The sequence below is a fragment of the Entelurus aequoreus genome, linkage group LG19 (assembly GCF_033978785.1).
Source record: "Entelurus aequoreus isolate RoL-2023_Sb linkage group LG19, RoL_Eaeq_v1.1, whole genome shotgun sequence".
Taxonomy (NCBI): domain Eukaryota; kingdom Metazoa; phylum Chordata; class Actinopteri; order Syngnathiformes; family Syngnathidae; genus Entelurus; species Entelurus aequoreus.
In genome coordinates, this window is record NC_084749.1 from 47,161,677 (window position 1) to 47,179,009 (window position 17,333).

General features: G+C 40.7%; 1 protein-coding gene across 3 annotated transcripts in view; it reads left to right on the top strand.

Moving 5' to 3' along the window:
- Positions 1-6,217, top strand: part of ttc14 (tetratricopeptide repeat domain 14) — a 40,760-nt gene extending 34,543 nt beyond the window's left edge. Inside the window, exons 11-12 of one of the 3 annotated variants that reach the window (XR_009822066.1) lie at positions 1,501-2,080; positions 2,187-2,228. Coding sequence is in view for 2 of the 3 variants with exons in the window: in XM_062028602.1 (XP_061884586.1) it covers positions 1,971-2,080; positions 2,187-3,129 (1,053 nt within the window). In the remaining variant the exon portion in view is untranslated. Of the gene's footprint in view, positions 1-1,500 lie in introns of all 3 variants that reach the window. The other 2 variants (XM_062028602.1, XM_062028603.1) reach the window with 2 other exon arrangements.
- The last annotated feature ends 11,116 nt before the right edge of the window (positions 6,218-17,333 follow it).

A 17,333-nucleotide genomic window follows, 5' to 3' on the forward strand; every position in this document is an offset into this window, starting at 1 on the left:
AAATAAGATTTATATATGGAATGGTTGCAAACAACAAAGGATAATATACATTATATACTGAAGAGGAGAGACACAAACATTGCACCCTCCCTTAGAGCAGTGGTTCTCAACCTTTTTTCAGTGATGTACCCCCTGTGAACATTTTTTTAATTCAAGTACCCCCTAATCAGAGCAAAGCATTTTTGGTTGAAAAAAAGAGATAAAGAAGTAAAATACAGCACTATGTCATCAGTTTCTGATTTATTAAATTGTATAAGAGTGCAAATTATTGCTCATTTGTAGTGGTCTTTCTTGAACTATTTGGAAAAAAAGATATAAAAGAAACTAAAAACTTGTTGAAAAATAAACAAGTGATTCAATTATAAATAAAGATTTTTACACAGAAGTAATCATCAACTTAAAGTGCCCTCTTTGGGGATTGTAATAGAGATCCATCTGGATTGATGAACTAAAATAAAAAATAAATCTTTAACATCAATATTTATGGAACATGTCCACAAAAATTCTAGCTGTCAACATTGAATATTGCATTGTTGCATTTCTTTTCACAGTTCTTTTTGACAGACATTTTAGTGAGGGTCAAACCATCATGGCATGGGGGAAACTCTGGGTTTATGGTAATGAATGGAATAGCCTACTTGATTTGATGTTCAGTTTATGAACTTACATTCATATTTTGTTGAAGTATTATTCAATAAATATATTTATAAAGGATTTTTGAATTGTTGCTATTTTTAGAATATTTAAAAAAAATCTCAGGTACCCCTTGGCATACCTTCAAGTACCCCAAGGGGTACGCGTACCCGCATTTGAGAACCACTGCCTTAGAGGAGTGAGCTAGCAGCAAAGAAGCTAAGTAGCAACAAGTTAAAAGAGGAGAACAAGCTATCGTCGCATAGTACTATTTCTACATTTACATGCGCACACAACGTCTTCATGTTACTCATAAAACAGACACAGGACTTACAGACAACGTTTCCAAGGCACTTTGTGGGAAGAAACAACAAACTTGAAACGCTGAAACACATAAATCCGCCTCGTGTGTAAACAAGTGAGCGTCTGAATGTCGCGCGGAGACTACCGGAAACTAGAAGAGGGAGCAACTCGCCTTCAAAATAAAGGCCCCTTCTCATTACCTGATAATGTGACGTCACAGTGTAGAAACCTGTTCGGTGCACCTCCGTTCCGAACCGAACCCCCCGTACCGAAACGGTTCAATACAAATCCACGTACCGTTACACCCTTAGCTGTAACATAACAAAATGTGGAAAAAGTGAAGCTCTGTGACTACTTTCCAAATGCACCGTACTCGTAATTTTAGGTACTTGTACGTGGAGGTGCCGCTGTGTCCGTGTAATTACGCCTTTCCCATGGGGAATAGTGATATGAGTGAATATGTCACTTCTACAAAATCATTGTTCTTCTCTATGTGCTCAAGTGGTTTGTACAGTAATACTGATGAGTGTTTTTTTGTATTTATTTTTTATGGTGTGTGCACATGTGTGACCCTGGGACTTGACCTTCTGACTGACACGGCCTTTTGTCACCTGCCTCGCGGTGGGATAATAACGCTGGAAATTGACGACTCCTTCTACTGCACACTCTTGCATCCCTCGTCCATGACCGGCATACGGTAACCCGTCTGTATTACCTCGGAACACGTTTTTCTCTGCTTATGTTTAACCTCTGTCTCTACATGTATGCCAACTTTTTGGTATCCTCCCACTTTTTCTTTGGTGAATACATAATTGCAACTAACATCGTCACAATCGTGTTTGATTTGCGATCACTCCTTTTCAAACCCTCTTCTTTACAATTCCATCCCCTCTACATAACAACTGAATGATCATTTGACTGAATGCCATCTCTGCGGTCATTGTTGCATGTGATGGGTCATGGGAATTTTGCATATTTCTGGACTCTGGCGCACCCTTGGTGTGATGAAATTATTTCGCCTCGTGGCTGTAAAGAATTCGATTCGCCTTCGGGAAGAGGCGCTCACTAAAGAGGCGGCAGACAAAGCTAAGAGCAGTCAAAGCAGTGCTGAGAAATTGCGTAAGATCTTAAAAGAGGACAAGAGGTGAGTTATTTCTGTCAATCTTCAAAAAAAAAAACGGTGATCATTGCACGATTCAGTGAAAAGTAGTTTGAACAGATAAAATTCTCAGCATGTTTGTTTTTGCTAGGATGAAACGAAAACGGAAGAGATCGACCTCTTCCTCGTCAACATCCCCTTCCTCTAGGGACTCCTCCACTTCATCGTCCTCGTCCGATCACAGGAGGTCCAAAAAGAAGAAAAAGAAGAAAAGGAGGTCGCAGCGGGAAGGCAAGCGCCATCGCAGGCTCTCTTCAAGAGAGAGCAACAGGAGGAGTGAAGAGGGTAAATGTGTGAAAAAGAGGCAGGAGAAAGAGGAGGATGAGGAGTTGGAGTGGTACCCGGAACCTCCTAACACCTCTGCCACCTTTCTCAACCAGAAGGGAGGCCAAGGTTTTGGAGTAATGGAAGAAGAGGAGGAGGGAGAGGCAAGTAGGAAGGGCAAAGCTGATAATGGCCCAAGGATCTGTTTATACTCTTTGTCAGGAACCTCAGAAGATGAAGAGTCTGAGTGTCCATCTCATTCAGGAAGTAACAATAAGGTTAAAGTAGAAAGCAGCTCCAGGACGAGGAAGAGTAGCAGTGGAAGTCCAGAAAGATCTAAGAGTAGAGATAGTAGTCATAGGAGCATGGAGAGAGGAAATGAGGATAAAAGGAGGAGAAGCTTAGATGAGAGGAAGCGCAAAATATCTTGCTCGTCATCGGAGTCCTCGTACTCGAGGAAACCTACGGATGCAGAACATTCAGGACACTTCGGTCAAAGTAAAGATTTTTCTCGGAGGAGCTCCTTGGGAAGCGAAACGTATGAAACCCGAGGCTGGGAAAAAGAGGAAACTTGGAAAGATAAGTGTCGTAGTAATGAAAAAGCCAAGGAGGAGAAGGTAGATGAAAGCAGGTCAGGTACAGCTGAGCAGGGTGGAGAGATCTTGGTACCAGGGGGAAAGGCCAAAAAAGACCTTCCTGCAAATTTGCTGGACATCTTCAACCAAATTGCCAAGTTTGAGAAGGATAAAGGCGTTAGACCAAAAAAGTAAACGACAGATCATGAGTTCCATTTGGAAAGTTTAAATGTTGTGTACATTTGAAATGGAAATAAGTCTTCTTTTTTTTTTCTTCTTTTAAATATGCCTTTGTTCATGTGTTGCTTACACCCTGGAAGAGAGGGCTGTAATTGTTTTACAGATAAACTGCTGCGGAAACAGTAAATAAACATTTAGAAGCCAGGTCCCAAAAGCAGGGATGTGCCTGAAAAAATATGCTGAATGCCACACGAACTGACATTTTGACTTATCAAAGTACAAAAGAAATTATTGGATGTGCTTTTCACAAGGGGTGTAAAACATATTCAGGACAGTTTTGGAAAGGGACATCAGACTCACCATTGTGCATCGATTTAATACAACTCAACTGTTAATGTTTTTTAAACATTTTGTGTCTTATTTTTTTAGAGCGACTGTACTTAAAAAAATGTATGTAAAAGTCTTATCTAAATGTTTTTTTGAAAAATCTTTATGGTCATCACACTTTATTTCTGTCACATACTTGGCCCGTGCTACAGTAAAAAACAGATTAACAAACAATACGCAACAAAAAAAACGAGACAATAAAAATGTTGGTCCAAAGGTGCCAGTGTTTTTACATACTTCATCCACATCGTATGGTATTTGAAGTTTGTGCATCTGCTTTCTTGTAGCGCTGCCATTACCCCCAAACTGATGGAGAAATGGAACTTACCGATCTTTAATGAAATAAAATAAAAGCGGGCCCTTGGTTATATCAACTTTTATCCCTGAGGTAGGCATTTTTCAGAGCTCTAAAGAAGGTAACAAATGCAAGAGTGTGGGTGTGTGTGAACATCAGCGTGTGCCTGTATGATTTGTCCGTGTTAAAAAAACAAAACATTTCCTCGATTGGCTGTCTTTTTTACATGTGACTTTTTGCTCGTTTCTGCCGTCAGTTGTCTGTATTATGAGGTGTGTAAAGCAATTTGTGCTCAGAGTTGTATGAGTATGTGCATATAAAAAATGTGTCCGTCTGTAATCAGATTTGTGTGATCGATTGTGCCCGATTTTTACACCTGACTTTTGCGACACTCCCGCCATGTCAGAGTTCAATGTCCGTGCAGCGATTCGAAGAGTTGCCTGTCTGTAAGTTCACCTTGCCTTTCCCCATACTCGCCACTCGTCAGCGCCTTGCATCCACTCTCACTTGTGTTGCTGTTGAAGCCAAAAACAAGTACAATTGACTTTCTTTTACTTTATGTAAATAAAAGTTCAGGTTTTAGTGGTAGTTGTCCGAAGTATTTTGTACTCAAATGAGTTATCAGTTATGTCATGACATACAGGGGCCAAAATGGTCATGTTTCTTCCGTCAGGGGGCATGGGTTCTTGTGATAGGGTGATTGTGGCAGATTGCTGTACAGCAGTGGTTCTTAACCTTGTTGGAGGTACCGAACCCCACCAGTTTCAAATGCGCATTCACCGAACCCTTCTTTAGTGAGAAATAAAATGTTTTGTTTTTTTTCAAATTCAAGACAAAGCTATATGTTTTTTTTACTGGCGCACAAAATGAACCGTGCATGAACATCACCTCGTTCAAAGAACAAAACCAACACAGTGCATGAACTCACAACAAATTACACACCTGCAAATCAGTGTGACTTTGGCTGTTGCCATATCCATAATCATCATCATCGGCGGTCACTCGAACGAGTATGACAATCCTGGTAGGGGTGTATCCCTTTATGGAGGATGCCTGTGCGTGACTTTGTTTTACGTGGGGAGACTGGTGCACAGACAGTCACCACACGATCCTTGACAGAATCGGGTCAGGGTCCAGTGGCATGGAGTCCCAAGACGTTGAGGTCTTCACTGTATCCCTGGCTAGGGGGCAGTCAGGTACTAGGCGTTTGCCAAGGGCCACCTGGGGTAACAGTAGTAAAGGGGTTAACCTCCTAGTGCCCCAAGACCCCATAGAGGATCCTCCACTGCCGGATGCACTTTAACGTCATGCCCAGGACGTATCCATAATACGCCGATAGGGAAACGTTTTTATTTACATGAGTCAGGTGTGTGACCTCCGCGGCGGAGGCTCTGCCGAACCCCTAGGGTTCGATCGAACCCAGGTTAACCACTGCTGTACAGTTACCACATACATACCTCTGAATACTGACACACAACTCTTAAAATGTCAGAAACTAACAAAAAGTCAAGAGTTTAAAGACAGCCAATTGAGGAAATACGGACAGACCGATTTAGTTTTACCCACAGACAAATCATCCGGACCAACACTAAATGAGATACCGACACACAGATTAGATCACAGACGCACATTTTAGGATAAACATGTGCAAATCATTTTGCCACCATACTTCCATAGTTAGAATATGGAATGAAATATGGTACACAGCTTTTATTTAATGGGTCACTCATTATTTAATCAGTTAATTATTTAAATGTTTTAATGGCTTCACCAATTTTTTCTCAACTTGTTTCTTGATTTAATTATTTCATGAACATGTGCTTCATGACTTTTATCTGCCAGGCTCAGCTTCTAAAATCAGTGGGCAGATTCTAACACCTGATTGGTTACTTCCACTTGTCGACCAGAAAAGCGGAGGAGTACTGGTCAATATCTTGGTCTGATAGTGCGGAAATAACTCCGACAACTTCAATAAATTCCTCTACTTTACTCTGTGTCAGTATGTCTTGTTTCCAACTACTTAGCAAGATTTAAAATATCTAACACCAACTCCCGAAAAAGTAGGAGTATGTTTACCTTAGCCGCCATGAAGCGCTGGCACACAGGGTCATGAAATTAGTAAATCATGAAATCAATATTTAATCAAATAATTAGACGTTAGACAAATCAATGAGGGATTTCTTAGCAGAATTCTTATCAATATGGATACTGTTGTTGATATTATTCATTTTTGTTGAACTACTTTTGGATTGTTTTGTGTCATGTGTGTGTGTCCGCTCAATTGCTCTGTTGATTGCTATTCTGAATGTTGCTAGAAGGGGTTTGGTTTTGGAATTGGAATTGTATTATTATGGTATTATTGTATATTATTTTGTTGGATTGATTAATAAAATAACATTGAAACAACACATTTATGCATTAACATGCCAATTATAGTTTTACTTTATGTATGTACAAGTATTTGTTTAAAGATGTATTTAATTCAGTCCCATTTAAGCCCCCTCACCCCATGGTAACTGACAGTATGTCATATTATTACAACTTGCAGTGAGTCCCTCCAAGGTGCAAGTGTGCTGAAACCTTAAGTCAAAGGTGATGATATTTCTTGTTCACCTGGGAGAGTTTCAACATTTCTCTTGAATTTAGAAGATGTGTTCTCCCTTCTGGCCCAGCATGTGTGGAAGATTGCTTTTTAAGCAGCTTCTAGGTTCTAAAAGAGCATGGAAGCCACTGTGAGTCAGACTGTTTGAAGTCCACTTTGCAAGTGTGGCCTTCCTCTCAATGCCATCAGACCCAAACATCAAGTACCGGTAACAGTTCGGTTTTTGGAGGCGAAAAAAGCCAGGGAAATGTCTCTCTTGATAGGTGTGATGCAGAGACTGCTTTAGGCCCCTTCTACACTAAGGTTATCCAGGGTAAATCCCACCTAACCTTATCCTTGTCCACACACACAATGGTCGTTTAAGACCCCCCCCCCCCCCCCCCCCTCCGTCCACCCGCGCAACGCGACCTAGTACGCATGCGCAGAAAATGTGCACGTCATAGTCACCTCCAGTGTGGCTTTGTGTACAAGTTGTTAAATTAAATTGAACTTATCTGAACAATATCCAGTGTTGTGGTATTTCAATGAACTGGAATCCAGTGTGCTGTGGGGCCCTATTGTAGTGAATCACACCTGAGACATCATAAATTAATCAAATCTTTAATGGATATGTAAAAGTATACAATGTGACAAAGAACATTTGACAACAATCAATCTAGGGATCTAGATATCTGGTGAGGGCACTCATTCTTTTGCCTTCAACTTCATTGTCCATTCCTTTTTGGTGACTTTATATACTCTGGACTTAGACGTTGAGTCCGCGACATACGTGGCGGACAATAACTGATACAGTCTGCTTTGCCAGTCCAAATGCATTGGATGTTTTCTGTAGTCTTCACTCGACGGCCAGGTAATACAAAGCGCACACTACCTTTTTTATCACATCCACGGGAGTAAGGGACAAAGTTTTTTGGTTTTAAGTAGAATCACATTCGAAAGTTCTCTTGCCGTCTGAGATGTTTAGGGGTGGGTTTTTACGGAAAAAGCTGCCAGCTTAGTTGCCAGAATTTTACTATTTTAAATTGACATTGGTTTTTACAACATTATATTGTTAATTGAAAAACAGTACCAGTTCTTTTTTTTATTCTGGCAACTTCGCTGCCAGTTTTTCTACCGTAAAAACAAATGTACCGTCTTTCCATTTACAGTAATACACCGTTAAAAACAACTGTAGATTTTACAGTCAACAGGATTTTAAGGCAAAAAACAGCAGTCGTTTTTTTCAATTATTTAATATACTGTAAGGAACACTGTAAAATGTATTGTCATTTTTATTAGTTTGATGGGTATTTTGCTGTAAAATTAAGTATTTTTTATTTTTATTTAGACAAAAACATGTTTGGAAAGTGTGATATTATACTGTAATATTTGTTGCAATATTGGATACTCTTAAAGTTTAAAAAGGCATGCAATTTCAATCAGTACATATATTTTTTCTGTCAAAATGGAAAACATCTATTACATTTAGTGAGAACATATTAAGTACTTTATTGTCACATGTCATTTGCAGGTGTTTGCGGGCCAGATCTGGCCCCCGGGCCTAGAGTTTGAGGTTACCGGCTTAGTGTAGACATGGTCTTAGACAGCAGCCACCAGCTTTATTTATCCTGTTACCAGACCATGCATATACAGTGCATCACTTTTTCCACGTTATGTAGCAGCCTTAATCCAAAATGGATTACAATTATTTTTTGTCTTCAAAATTCTCCACACAATACCCATAATGACAACGTGAAAACGTTTTTTTTTTTAGAACGTTTTGAAATATCTTGAAAATAAACTAAGAAATCACATGTACAAATGTATTCACAGCCTTTTCTCAATATGTTGTTGATGCACCTTTGGTAGTAATTGCAGCCTCAAGTCCTTTTGAATACGATGCCTCAAACTTGGCACAACTATCTTTGGGCAGTTACGCCCATTCTTCTTTGCAGCACCTGTGGTAGTTCCATCAGGTCGGATAGATCTCTCCAGGGATGTATAATCGGTTTCAAGTCTGGGCTCTGAGTTGTCCTGAAGCCATTCCTTTGATATCTTCGCTGTGTGCTTATGGTTGTGATGAACTTATCGCCCCAGTCTGAGTTCAAGAGCACTCTGGAGCAGAGTTTCATCCTGGATGTCTCTGTACGTTGCTGCATTCATCTTTCCCTCTATCCTGACAAATCTCCCAGTTCCTGCTGCTGAAAAACACAGCAGGATGCAGCCACCACCATGCTTTAGTGTAGGGACGATATTGGCCTGGTGTCGAGCGGTGCCTGGTTTTCTCCGAACATGACGCCTGGCATTCACGCCAAAGAGTTCAATCTTTGTCTCATCAGACCCTGAGAATTTTGCTTCCATTCGACCGCTCTGCCAAATAGGCCTGATTGGTCGATTGCTGCAGAGATGGTTGTCCTTTTGGAAGGTTCTCCTCTCTCCACAGAGGAACCATTAGGGTTGTTGGTCACCTCCTTGACTAGAGCCCTTCTCTCCGATTGCTCAGTTTAGACGGCCGGCCAGCTCTAGGAAGGTGGTTTCAAACTTTTTCCAATCAAGGATGATGGAGGCCACTGTGTGACAACCAGGTCGCATGGTAATGCGGGGTTTGTTCTCCCAGGATGCAGACGGACTTCAGACACAGCGTGCAGGTAGGAAATTATTTATTTAAGAAATACATTTGAAGGGAACAAACAAAAACGTGCTCAAAGCACGGAAGGCAAAAACCAAAGGGGCTAGTGTGGAAGCTAGCAACAAACAAAGCCTAGCGTGGAAGCTAGTATACAGGTAGCAGGAATCAAAAGTCGTCAACTGTTGCGTGTAGCAAATTAGGAAGCCAGACCGAGTGAGGCCAGGGCCTAGACTAAATAGCTCTCTGATTAGTGCCCGGGCAACAGGTGAGCGTCCCGAACACTAACCAGAGGCAGGTGAATGTAATCTGCCGTCATGGCAACTGAAAACACAGGTGACTCGAAAAACGTAAACAGACTATGACCCAGGCAGCGGATCATAACACACTGTGCACATTGGGGCCTTCATGGCAGCAGATATATTTCTGTACTATGGTCTAAAAATAAAATCCCAGACTTTTTCTCAAAAAATTCTTAATTTTACTAATATTTTTCCTTACTTTTTAAAGAAACTATTGAATACAAACGACAGATAATTCCAAACAAGTTTGTATTTTATTTAATCAAAAACTAGCCGTTTGAAATGACACTGCATCGTACTCTTAGTTCATTCTAATTTGTATAATGTTCTTTTTAGATATACATTCTACTTTTTATGGAATGATTTTCAAATAATTAAATTAAGAGCTTCCCTTTGGAACCAATACTTCTGCTGGAATGGAATACTTTTGTTAACAATGTAGCATTGCACATTGCATGCAAATAAACAATCGTCAACATTGAGATCAATAAATTGCAAACTTCTGTCTTTAATAAAACATTATGTGAATAAAAATGTAGCATTATACATTGTATCCAAATAAATAAAGTAAAACATTGAGAGACAAAAGTTTTTTTCAGTAAGTAGATAAGTAAACTCAGCCTTTTTCAATCACACATCTTAGTGGTGTGCAGAGAATCTGCTTTGGTGATCACTCTACTCATTGTGCTTCTTTCTCATCATACTTTTTCATCCATACCTTGTGTGAATGATTTTTAGCCCGTAGTTTGCTTGTTGTTGCGTCTTGTTCACCTCGGAAAGAATTGTATTTCCCGCTCTCGGCTGGAGGCTTTGGTTTCAGATGCTGGAACAATTTTGTTGGGCTGTTGACGTTTTGAAGCAAACTTTGCACCATGCAGTTACTTGTTGCCATTAAACCGTTAAAGTACTGACAACACTTTTCTTTGAAACAAAGGTCTTGCTCTCGTTAGCGTTAGCATTAGCCATGTGAGGCGCTAAGGATTTTTTTACTTTTTAAATCGTCTGCAACAAAAAACTCCAATATATATATATATATATATAGACCATTATCAGTGGCCTAGTTGTTAGAGTGTCCGCCCTGAGATCGGTATGTTGTGAGTTCAAACCCCGGCCGAGTCATACCAAACACTGTAAAAATGGGACCCATTACCTCCCTGATTGGCACTCAGCATCAAGGGTTGGAATTGGGAGTTAAATCACCAAAAATGATTCCCGGGCGTAGCCACCGCTGCTGCTCACTGCTCCCCTCAACTCCCAGGGGGTGATCAAGGGTGATGGTTCAAATGCAGAGAATAATTTCGTCATTGGTACTTAACCTTACTTTTAAATCGATATATCGCCCAGGCCTACTCTGTGCCCTTTTCCAAATTTGTGCCTTGAGACAATCCTGTCCTGGATCTCGACAGACAATTCCTTAGACGGCAGGTGTGTGCCTTTCCAAATTATCTCCAACCAACTGTATTTACCAAAGTTGGACTTCAATAGGAACATCTCAAAGACGATCAGTTAAAACAGGATGACCCCCGAGCTTACTTTTGAGCTTTATGGCAAAGGCTGTGAATACGTATGTACTTATATTTTATTCATTTTCACATTGTCATTATGGAGGTATTGTGTGTAGAATTTTGAGGATGAACGTACTGTAGGATTAGTTTTACCTGATTGTACCTCGGATGAAATGTAGGACAACTGCATTCTCACACACCTTCCCTCGTTATCGTCCGTGGACATAATTACAGCTATTAGATGACAATAAGAGGTGTGTTGTGAGAAATGAGGAGCACTTACGGGGAGGTGTGATGGGGAAATTCCTTTTCTCACTTTCAATCACTGTGCCTATTCTAATAATGTGGATTAATAAACCTGCAGATGTGCAAGCATTTTAGTTACGACCCTTTTAATTAGAGCAGTTATGGAGGTAGACACTGTTAAATGACCCCTCACTGCAAGGGATGTTGTAATGCCTGGTTGTTACACTTAAATTATGGCGCAATGTTCAATTCATGCATATGTTGATGGGTCATAATTTGTCCTGATGAGGTGTACAAAATGATGTGTTCCCAAAGTTAGACGCAACCAAACAAACGAGCCAATCGATAAACACAAGGAGTGATACAGCGTCCTTTGATGCCTCAATGTACTGTATGTATAACTTTTAAGAAAAAAAAATTGTGATCGATACAGCTTTGTCATTGAACTGTGAAGCTTCAAACTGTGTTAGTCGGAAAGCGTTTCTTTCAGCTCTATCGGAGAAATGGCGTGCCGCGTTTGACATCTGTATTTGTTGCCATCATCAACCTAAATGGAACTAAGAAAATTGTTGGATCATTCTGATCTTACACACCAAGTAGAGAAATGTTGTTTTCTTGTTTATTGTTTACTATTTAGCTCATTGACCAGATTTGCATATATACGTGCATATTCTGTACATGCAAAATCATGTACAGAACCTTGAAATAAGGGTTTTTATGTGCAAACAACTGGACATTGAGTCCGAGTGGACCATGTTCCGCACCTCTATTGTCGAAGTGGCTAATTGGAGCTGTGGCCGCAAGGTAGTTGGTGCCTGTCGTGGCGGTAATCCTAGAACCCGTTGGTGGCCACCGGCGGTGAGGGATGCCGTCAAGCTGAAGAAAGAGTCCTATCGAGTTCTTTTGGCTCATAGGACTCCGGAGGCAGCGGACAGGTACCGACAGGCCAAGCGGTGTGCGGCTTCAGTGGTCTCCGAGGCAAAAACTCGGACATGGGGGGAGTTCGGGGAAGCCATGGAAAACGACTTCCGGACAGCTTCGAAGCAATTCTGGACCACCATCCGCCGCCTCAGGAAGGGTAAGCAGTACACTGTCAACACCGTGTATGGTGATGATGGTGTTCTGCTGGCATTGACTGCGGATGTTGTGGACCGGTGGAGGGAATACTTCGAAGACCTCCTCAATCCTACCAACACGTCTTCCTATGAGGAAGCAGGGCCTGGGGAATCTGTGGTGGGCTCTCCTATTTCTGGGGCTGAGGTTGCTGAGGTAGTTAAAAAGCTCCTCTGTGGCAAGGCCCCAGGGGTGGATGAGATTTGCCCGGAGTTCCTCAAGGCTCTGGATGCTGTGGGGCTGTCTTGGTTGACAAGACTCTGCAGCATCGCGTGGACATCGGGGGCGGTACCTCTGGATTGGCAGACCGGGGTGGTGGTTCCTCTCCGGAAGGTGGGTTCCAACTATCATGGGATCACACTCCTCAGCCTTCCCGGTAAGGTCTATTCAGGTGTACTGGAGAGGAGGCTACGCCGGATAGTCGAACCTCGGATTCAGGAGGAACAGTGTGGTTTTCGTCCTGGTCGTGGAACTGTGGACCAGCTCTATACTCTCGACAGAGTCCTTGAGGGTGCATGGGAGTTTGCCCAACCGGTCTACATGTGCTTTGTGGACTTGGAGAAGGCATTCGACCGTGTCCCTCGGGAAGTCCTGTGGGGAGTGCTCAGAGAGTATGGGGTATCGGACTGTCTGATTGTGGCGGTCCGCTCCCTGTATGATCAGTGTCAGAGCTTGGTCCGCATTGCTGGCAGTAAGTCGGACACGTTTCCAGTGAGGGTTAGACTCCGCCAAGGCTGCCCTTTGTCACCGATTCGGTTCATAACTTTTATGGACAGAATTTCTAGGCGCAGTCAAGGCGTTGAGGGGATCTGGTTTGGTGGCTGCAGGATTAGGTCTCTGCTTTTTGCAGAAGATGTGGTCCTGATGGCTTCATCTGGCCAAGATCTTCAGCTCTCACTGGATCGGTTCGCAGCCGAGTGTGAAGCGACTGGAATGGGAATCAGCACCTCCAAGTCCGAGTCCATGGTTCTCGCCCGGAAAAGGGTGGAGTGCCATCTCCGGGTTGGGGAGGAGATCTTGCCCCAAGTGGAGGAGTTGAAGTACTTCGGAGTCTCGTTCACGAGTGAGGGAAGAGTGGACCGTGAGATCGACAGGCGGATCGGTGCGGCGTCTTCAGTAATGCGGGCTCTGTATCGATCCGTTGTGGTGAAGAAGGAGCTGAGCCGGAAGGCAAAGCTCTCAATTTACCGGTCGATCCCATCCTCACCTATGGTCATGAGCTTTGGGTTATGACCGAAAGGACAAGATCATGGGTACAAGCGGCCGAAATGAGTGTCTTCTGCCGGGTGGCGGGTCTCTCCCTCAGAGATAGGGTGAGAAGCTCTGTCATCCAGGAGGAACTCAAAGTAAAGCCGCTGCTCCTCCACATCGGGAGGAGCCAGATGAGGTGGTTCGGACATCTGGTCAGGATGCCACCTGAACGCCTCCCTAGGGAGGTGTTTAGGGCACGCCTGACCGGTAGGAGGCCACTGGGAAACCCCAGGACACGTTGGCTGGCCTGGGAATGCCTCGGGATCCCCCGGGAAGAGCTGGACGAAGTGGCTGGGGAGAGGAAAATCTGGGCTTCCCTGCTTAGGCTGCTGCCCCCGCGACCCAACCTCGGATAAGCGGAAGAAGATGGATGGATGGATGTGCAAACAAATTGAGGTAATATATTGTATGTTAGCCTCCAGAAGAAGTAAGTCACACACACTCCGACGCTATTTCTAACTTTAATTGGTCGGTTGTTATCATATAATGAGCAATAAAAGTGTATATATATATATATATATATATATATATATATATATATATATATATATATATATATATATATATATATATATATATATATATATATATATATATATTAGTATTGTGATTCAGAAGGTAGCAGGAGACACCGTGCAGGTATGACGTATTTAATGCAAACAAAGACAAAAACACTACGGCCCATGTGCAGCGAGGTGCACGCCAAACAAACACTAATGCATTTGGGAATGCACAAAAACACCTAGAACTACATGGAAAGAAACTTCCTTGGAAGCCTCAAACAAGGGAACAGCATACTTACGCATAACAATCTCCCGACAAGGACCGCAGCACCAGCTGGACTGAAATAGTGAAAACTAAACTCCAAAGCTGGTGTGCGCTCTGAGACAAAATAAAGCTGCTGCAGGACACTCAAAAAAGAAGTGGAACTACAAAATAAGTGCGGAGTACAGGAACTCAACATTAAACATAAAAAAAACACTAACAAACTACAAATAAGGCACAGAGAGTAAATGGGACAATGAAAAAGGAGGATTACCTCCAAATTCTTCAGGACAAGCTAAAATCATCAGCCCGGAGGTTGGGTCTTGGGCGCAGTTGGGTGTTCCAACAGGACAATGACCTCAAACACATGTCAAAAGTGTCAAGACTCGGACTATGGCGTGGTTTGTTCTCCCGAGGTGCAAATGATTTGGACCGGACATGGCTTGGAGGTGGGTACATGATTTAATATAATGACAATAAAAAGGAATAAACAAAAGGCGCGCACAAGGGCGGAAGTACAAAACTTGGCTATGAACACAAAACTTGCACAAAGGCAGAAACTATGAACAATGAAACAAAAACATTAACTGTGGCATTAATAAACAAAAACTTACTTGGCATGGAAGCTATGAAACAAGCAGCGTGAACTGAGCATGAAACAGAGTGGCAGGAGTGTGATGTCGCCTGGGAGACTTCCTGGCAACAATCGGTTTAAATAATAGTGACATGATTAGTGAAAACAGGTGCGTGACTCAAAACGTGAAACAGTTGTGTGACATGACGATGTGAACCAGGTGAAACTAATGGTTGCTATGGTGACAAACAAAAGTGCACAAAAAGTCCAAAAACAAAACATGACAAAAAGTGGTAAAGGAATGGCTAAATCAGGATAGAATTAAAGTTTTAGAATGGACTTTCCAAAGTCCTGACTTAAAACATGTGGACAATGCTGAAGAAACAAGTCCATGTCAGAAAAACAACACATTTAGCTGAACTGCACCAATTGTGTCAAGAGGAGTGGTCAAAAATTCAAGCAGAAGCTTGTAGATGGCTACCAAAAGTGCCTTATTGCAGGTAAACTTGCCAAGGGACATGTAAGCAAATATTAACATTGCTGTATGTATACTTTTGACCCAGCACATTTGCTCACATTTTCAGTAGACCCATAATAAATTCATAAAAGAAGCAAACTTCATGAATGTTTTTCGTGACCAACAAGTATGTGCTCCAATCACTCTATCACAAAAAAATAAGAGTTGTAGAAATGATTGGAAACTCAAGACAGCCATGACATGATGTTCTTTACAAGTGTATGTAAACTTTTGACCACGACTGTATGTATGCCTATTTGTGCCTGTTTTAAAGTCAGGCTTAGTTATTTCTTCTTTGCTCCATTCTTCGTCTGTTCTAATCCATCTTGTATGTACTAATAAACTAACACATACTAAACATCATGTCTAATTATATGGTTACTTCTGTAACTTTCTTTCTATATAAGTTTACAGATCCTGAAGTCACTGTTGGGTTAGACTGTGACTCTGGTTAATACTGGTCAACTTATTTTGTAGAAAGAAAACATACACAGGTGTTTATTTTATTCATTTAGATAAGGGGTGTCCAAACTTTTACCACTGAGGGCCGCACACTGAAAAATCAAAGCACGCGGGGGCCATTTTGATATAATTTCATTTTCAAAACCTATACAATATACACTTTTTTTTTTTTAACCCTTGGGCCTCCCTCAAGTTAGGTCCTAGGGACCCAGAAGGGTTTCAGTCTTAAAAAAGGTTAAAAATAAGTCATATATTATTTATTTTTTATTAAACACTTGAATCTCTAATTCAACTTCATATTTGAAGTTCGATCGACTTCATATATATATATATATATATATTTATTTATTTATTTATTTTTATTTTTTTTAATTACATTTTATGAGCTTTTTGTCAAAATCCTATTTTTTGTGTAAAAAATATAAAATATACAGTATTTTTCCCAAAAATATTTTCAAAGTGGAATATTTGATGTGAAGTAATTGGATCCCTAAATAGGTCAATAATTAATAGCAAAATGTATTTTTTAATTCCAATAAAATTCTTGGGGATCCAAAAGTGCCCCACTCAAAAAGGTCATGCTTTTTTTTTTTTTGCTTTTTTTTTTTTTTTTTTTTTACAATCAACACTTAAATCTCTATATCAGCTTCAGATCAAATATAATGTAATTAGTTCAGTATATTCATAATAACAATCAATATAATAATTAGTATTAGTATATAATTAGTATGTATTTTTTTGAAATAATTTTCATATTTTTCATGTTTTTTTATTTGTATTTATGTCCTTTTTGTCCTAAAATCAGTCAATAATTCATAGCAATATTGATTTTGATTCATTATTATTTTTTGATAAATTATTTTTAAAAAAAAGTGTTATTAGATTCAACAATGCAACTTTTTCTGATTGCATTTAACCTATTTGCTCTTTTATTTAAAAAATGTTTTAGTATTTTTAGAATGATGTGCTGCGGGCCGGTAAGACATTAGCTGCGGGCCGCAAATGGCCATACTTTGGACACCACTGATTTAGATATACGGCACCCTTTGCCAAACTCAGCTAGGATAGGCTCCAGCACAAGATGCAGCAACAGGATAAGTCATGGAAAATGAACACAACAAAAAGCAATTATAGAGCTAATAACACTTAATATACTGCACAGTACACAGCAGTATGTATTTCTACAATTGTCCACTGGAGGGCAGTGCAACACTACCTGATACCATTGCAGGACTTCAGCGTTGTCTCTCACTCTTGAGACTTTTATTAGTAGGTTGCACAGTAAAGTACATATTCCGTACAATTGACCACTAAATGGTAACACCCCAATAAGTTTTTCAACTTGTTTAAGTCGGGGTCCACTCTCCAAACTTATGTGTGAAAAATGAATTGTAATGATAAAAAAAAACATACTCAAAGATGTAAAACAAGCTCTCTGGGATTTTTTTTTAAATATGCATATTTGTATTCAATATTATTTATACCATATTTCAATGCAGAGCCGTTTTTGCTCTGATCTATTATAGTTGCACATAACAAAATATCATGAAATCAATAATATGATGACTATAAATTAGTCAATTCATGATACAAAA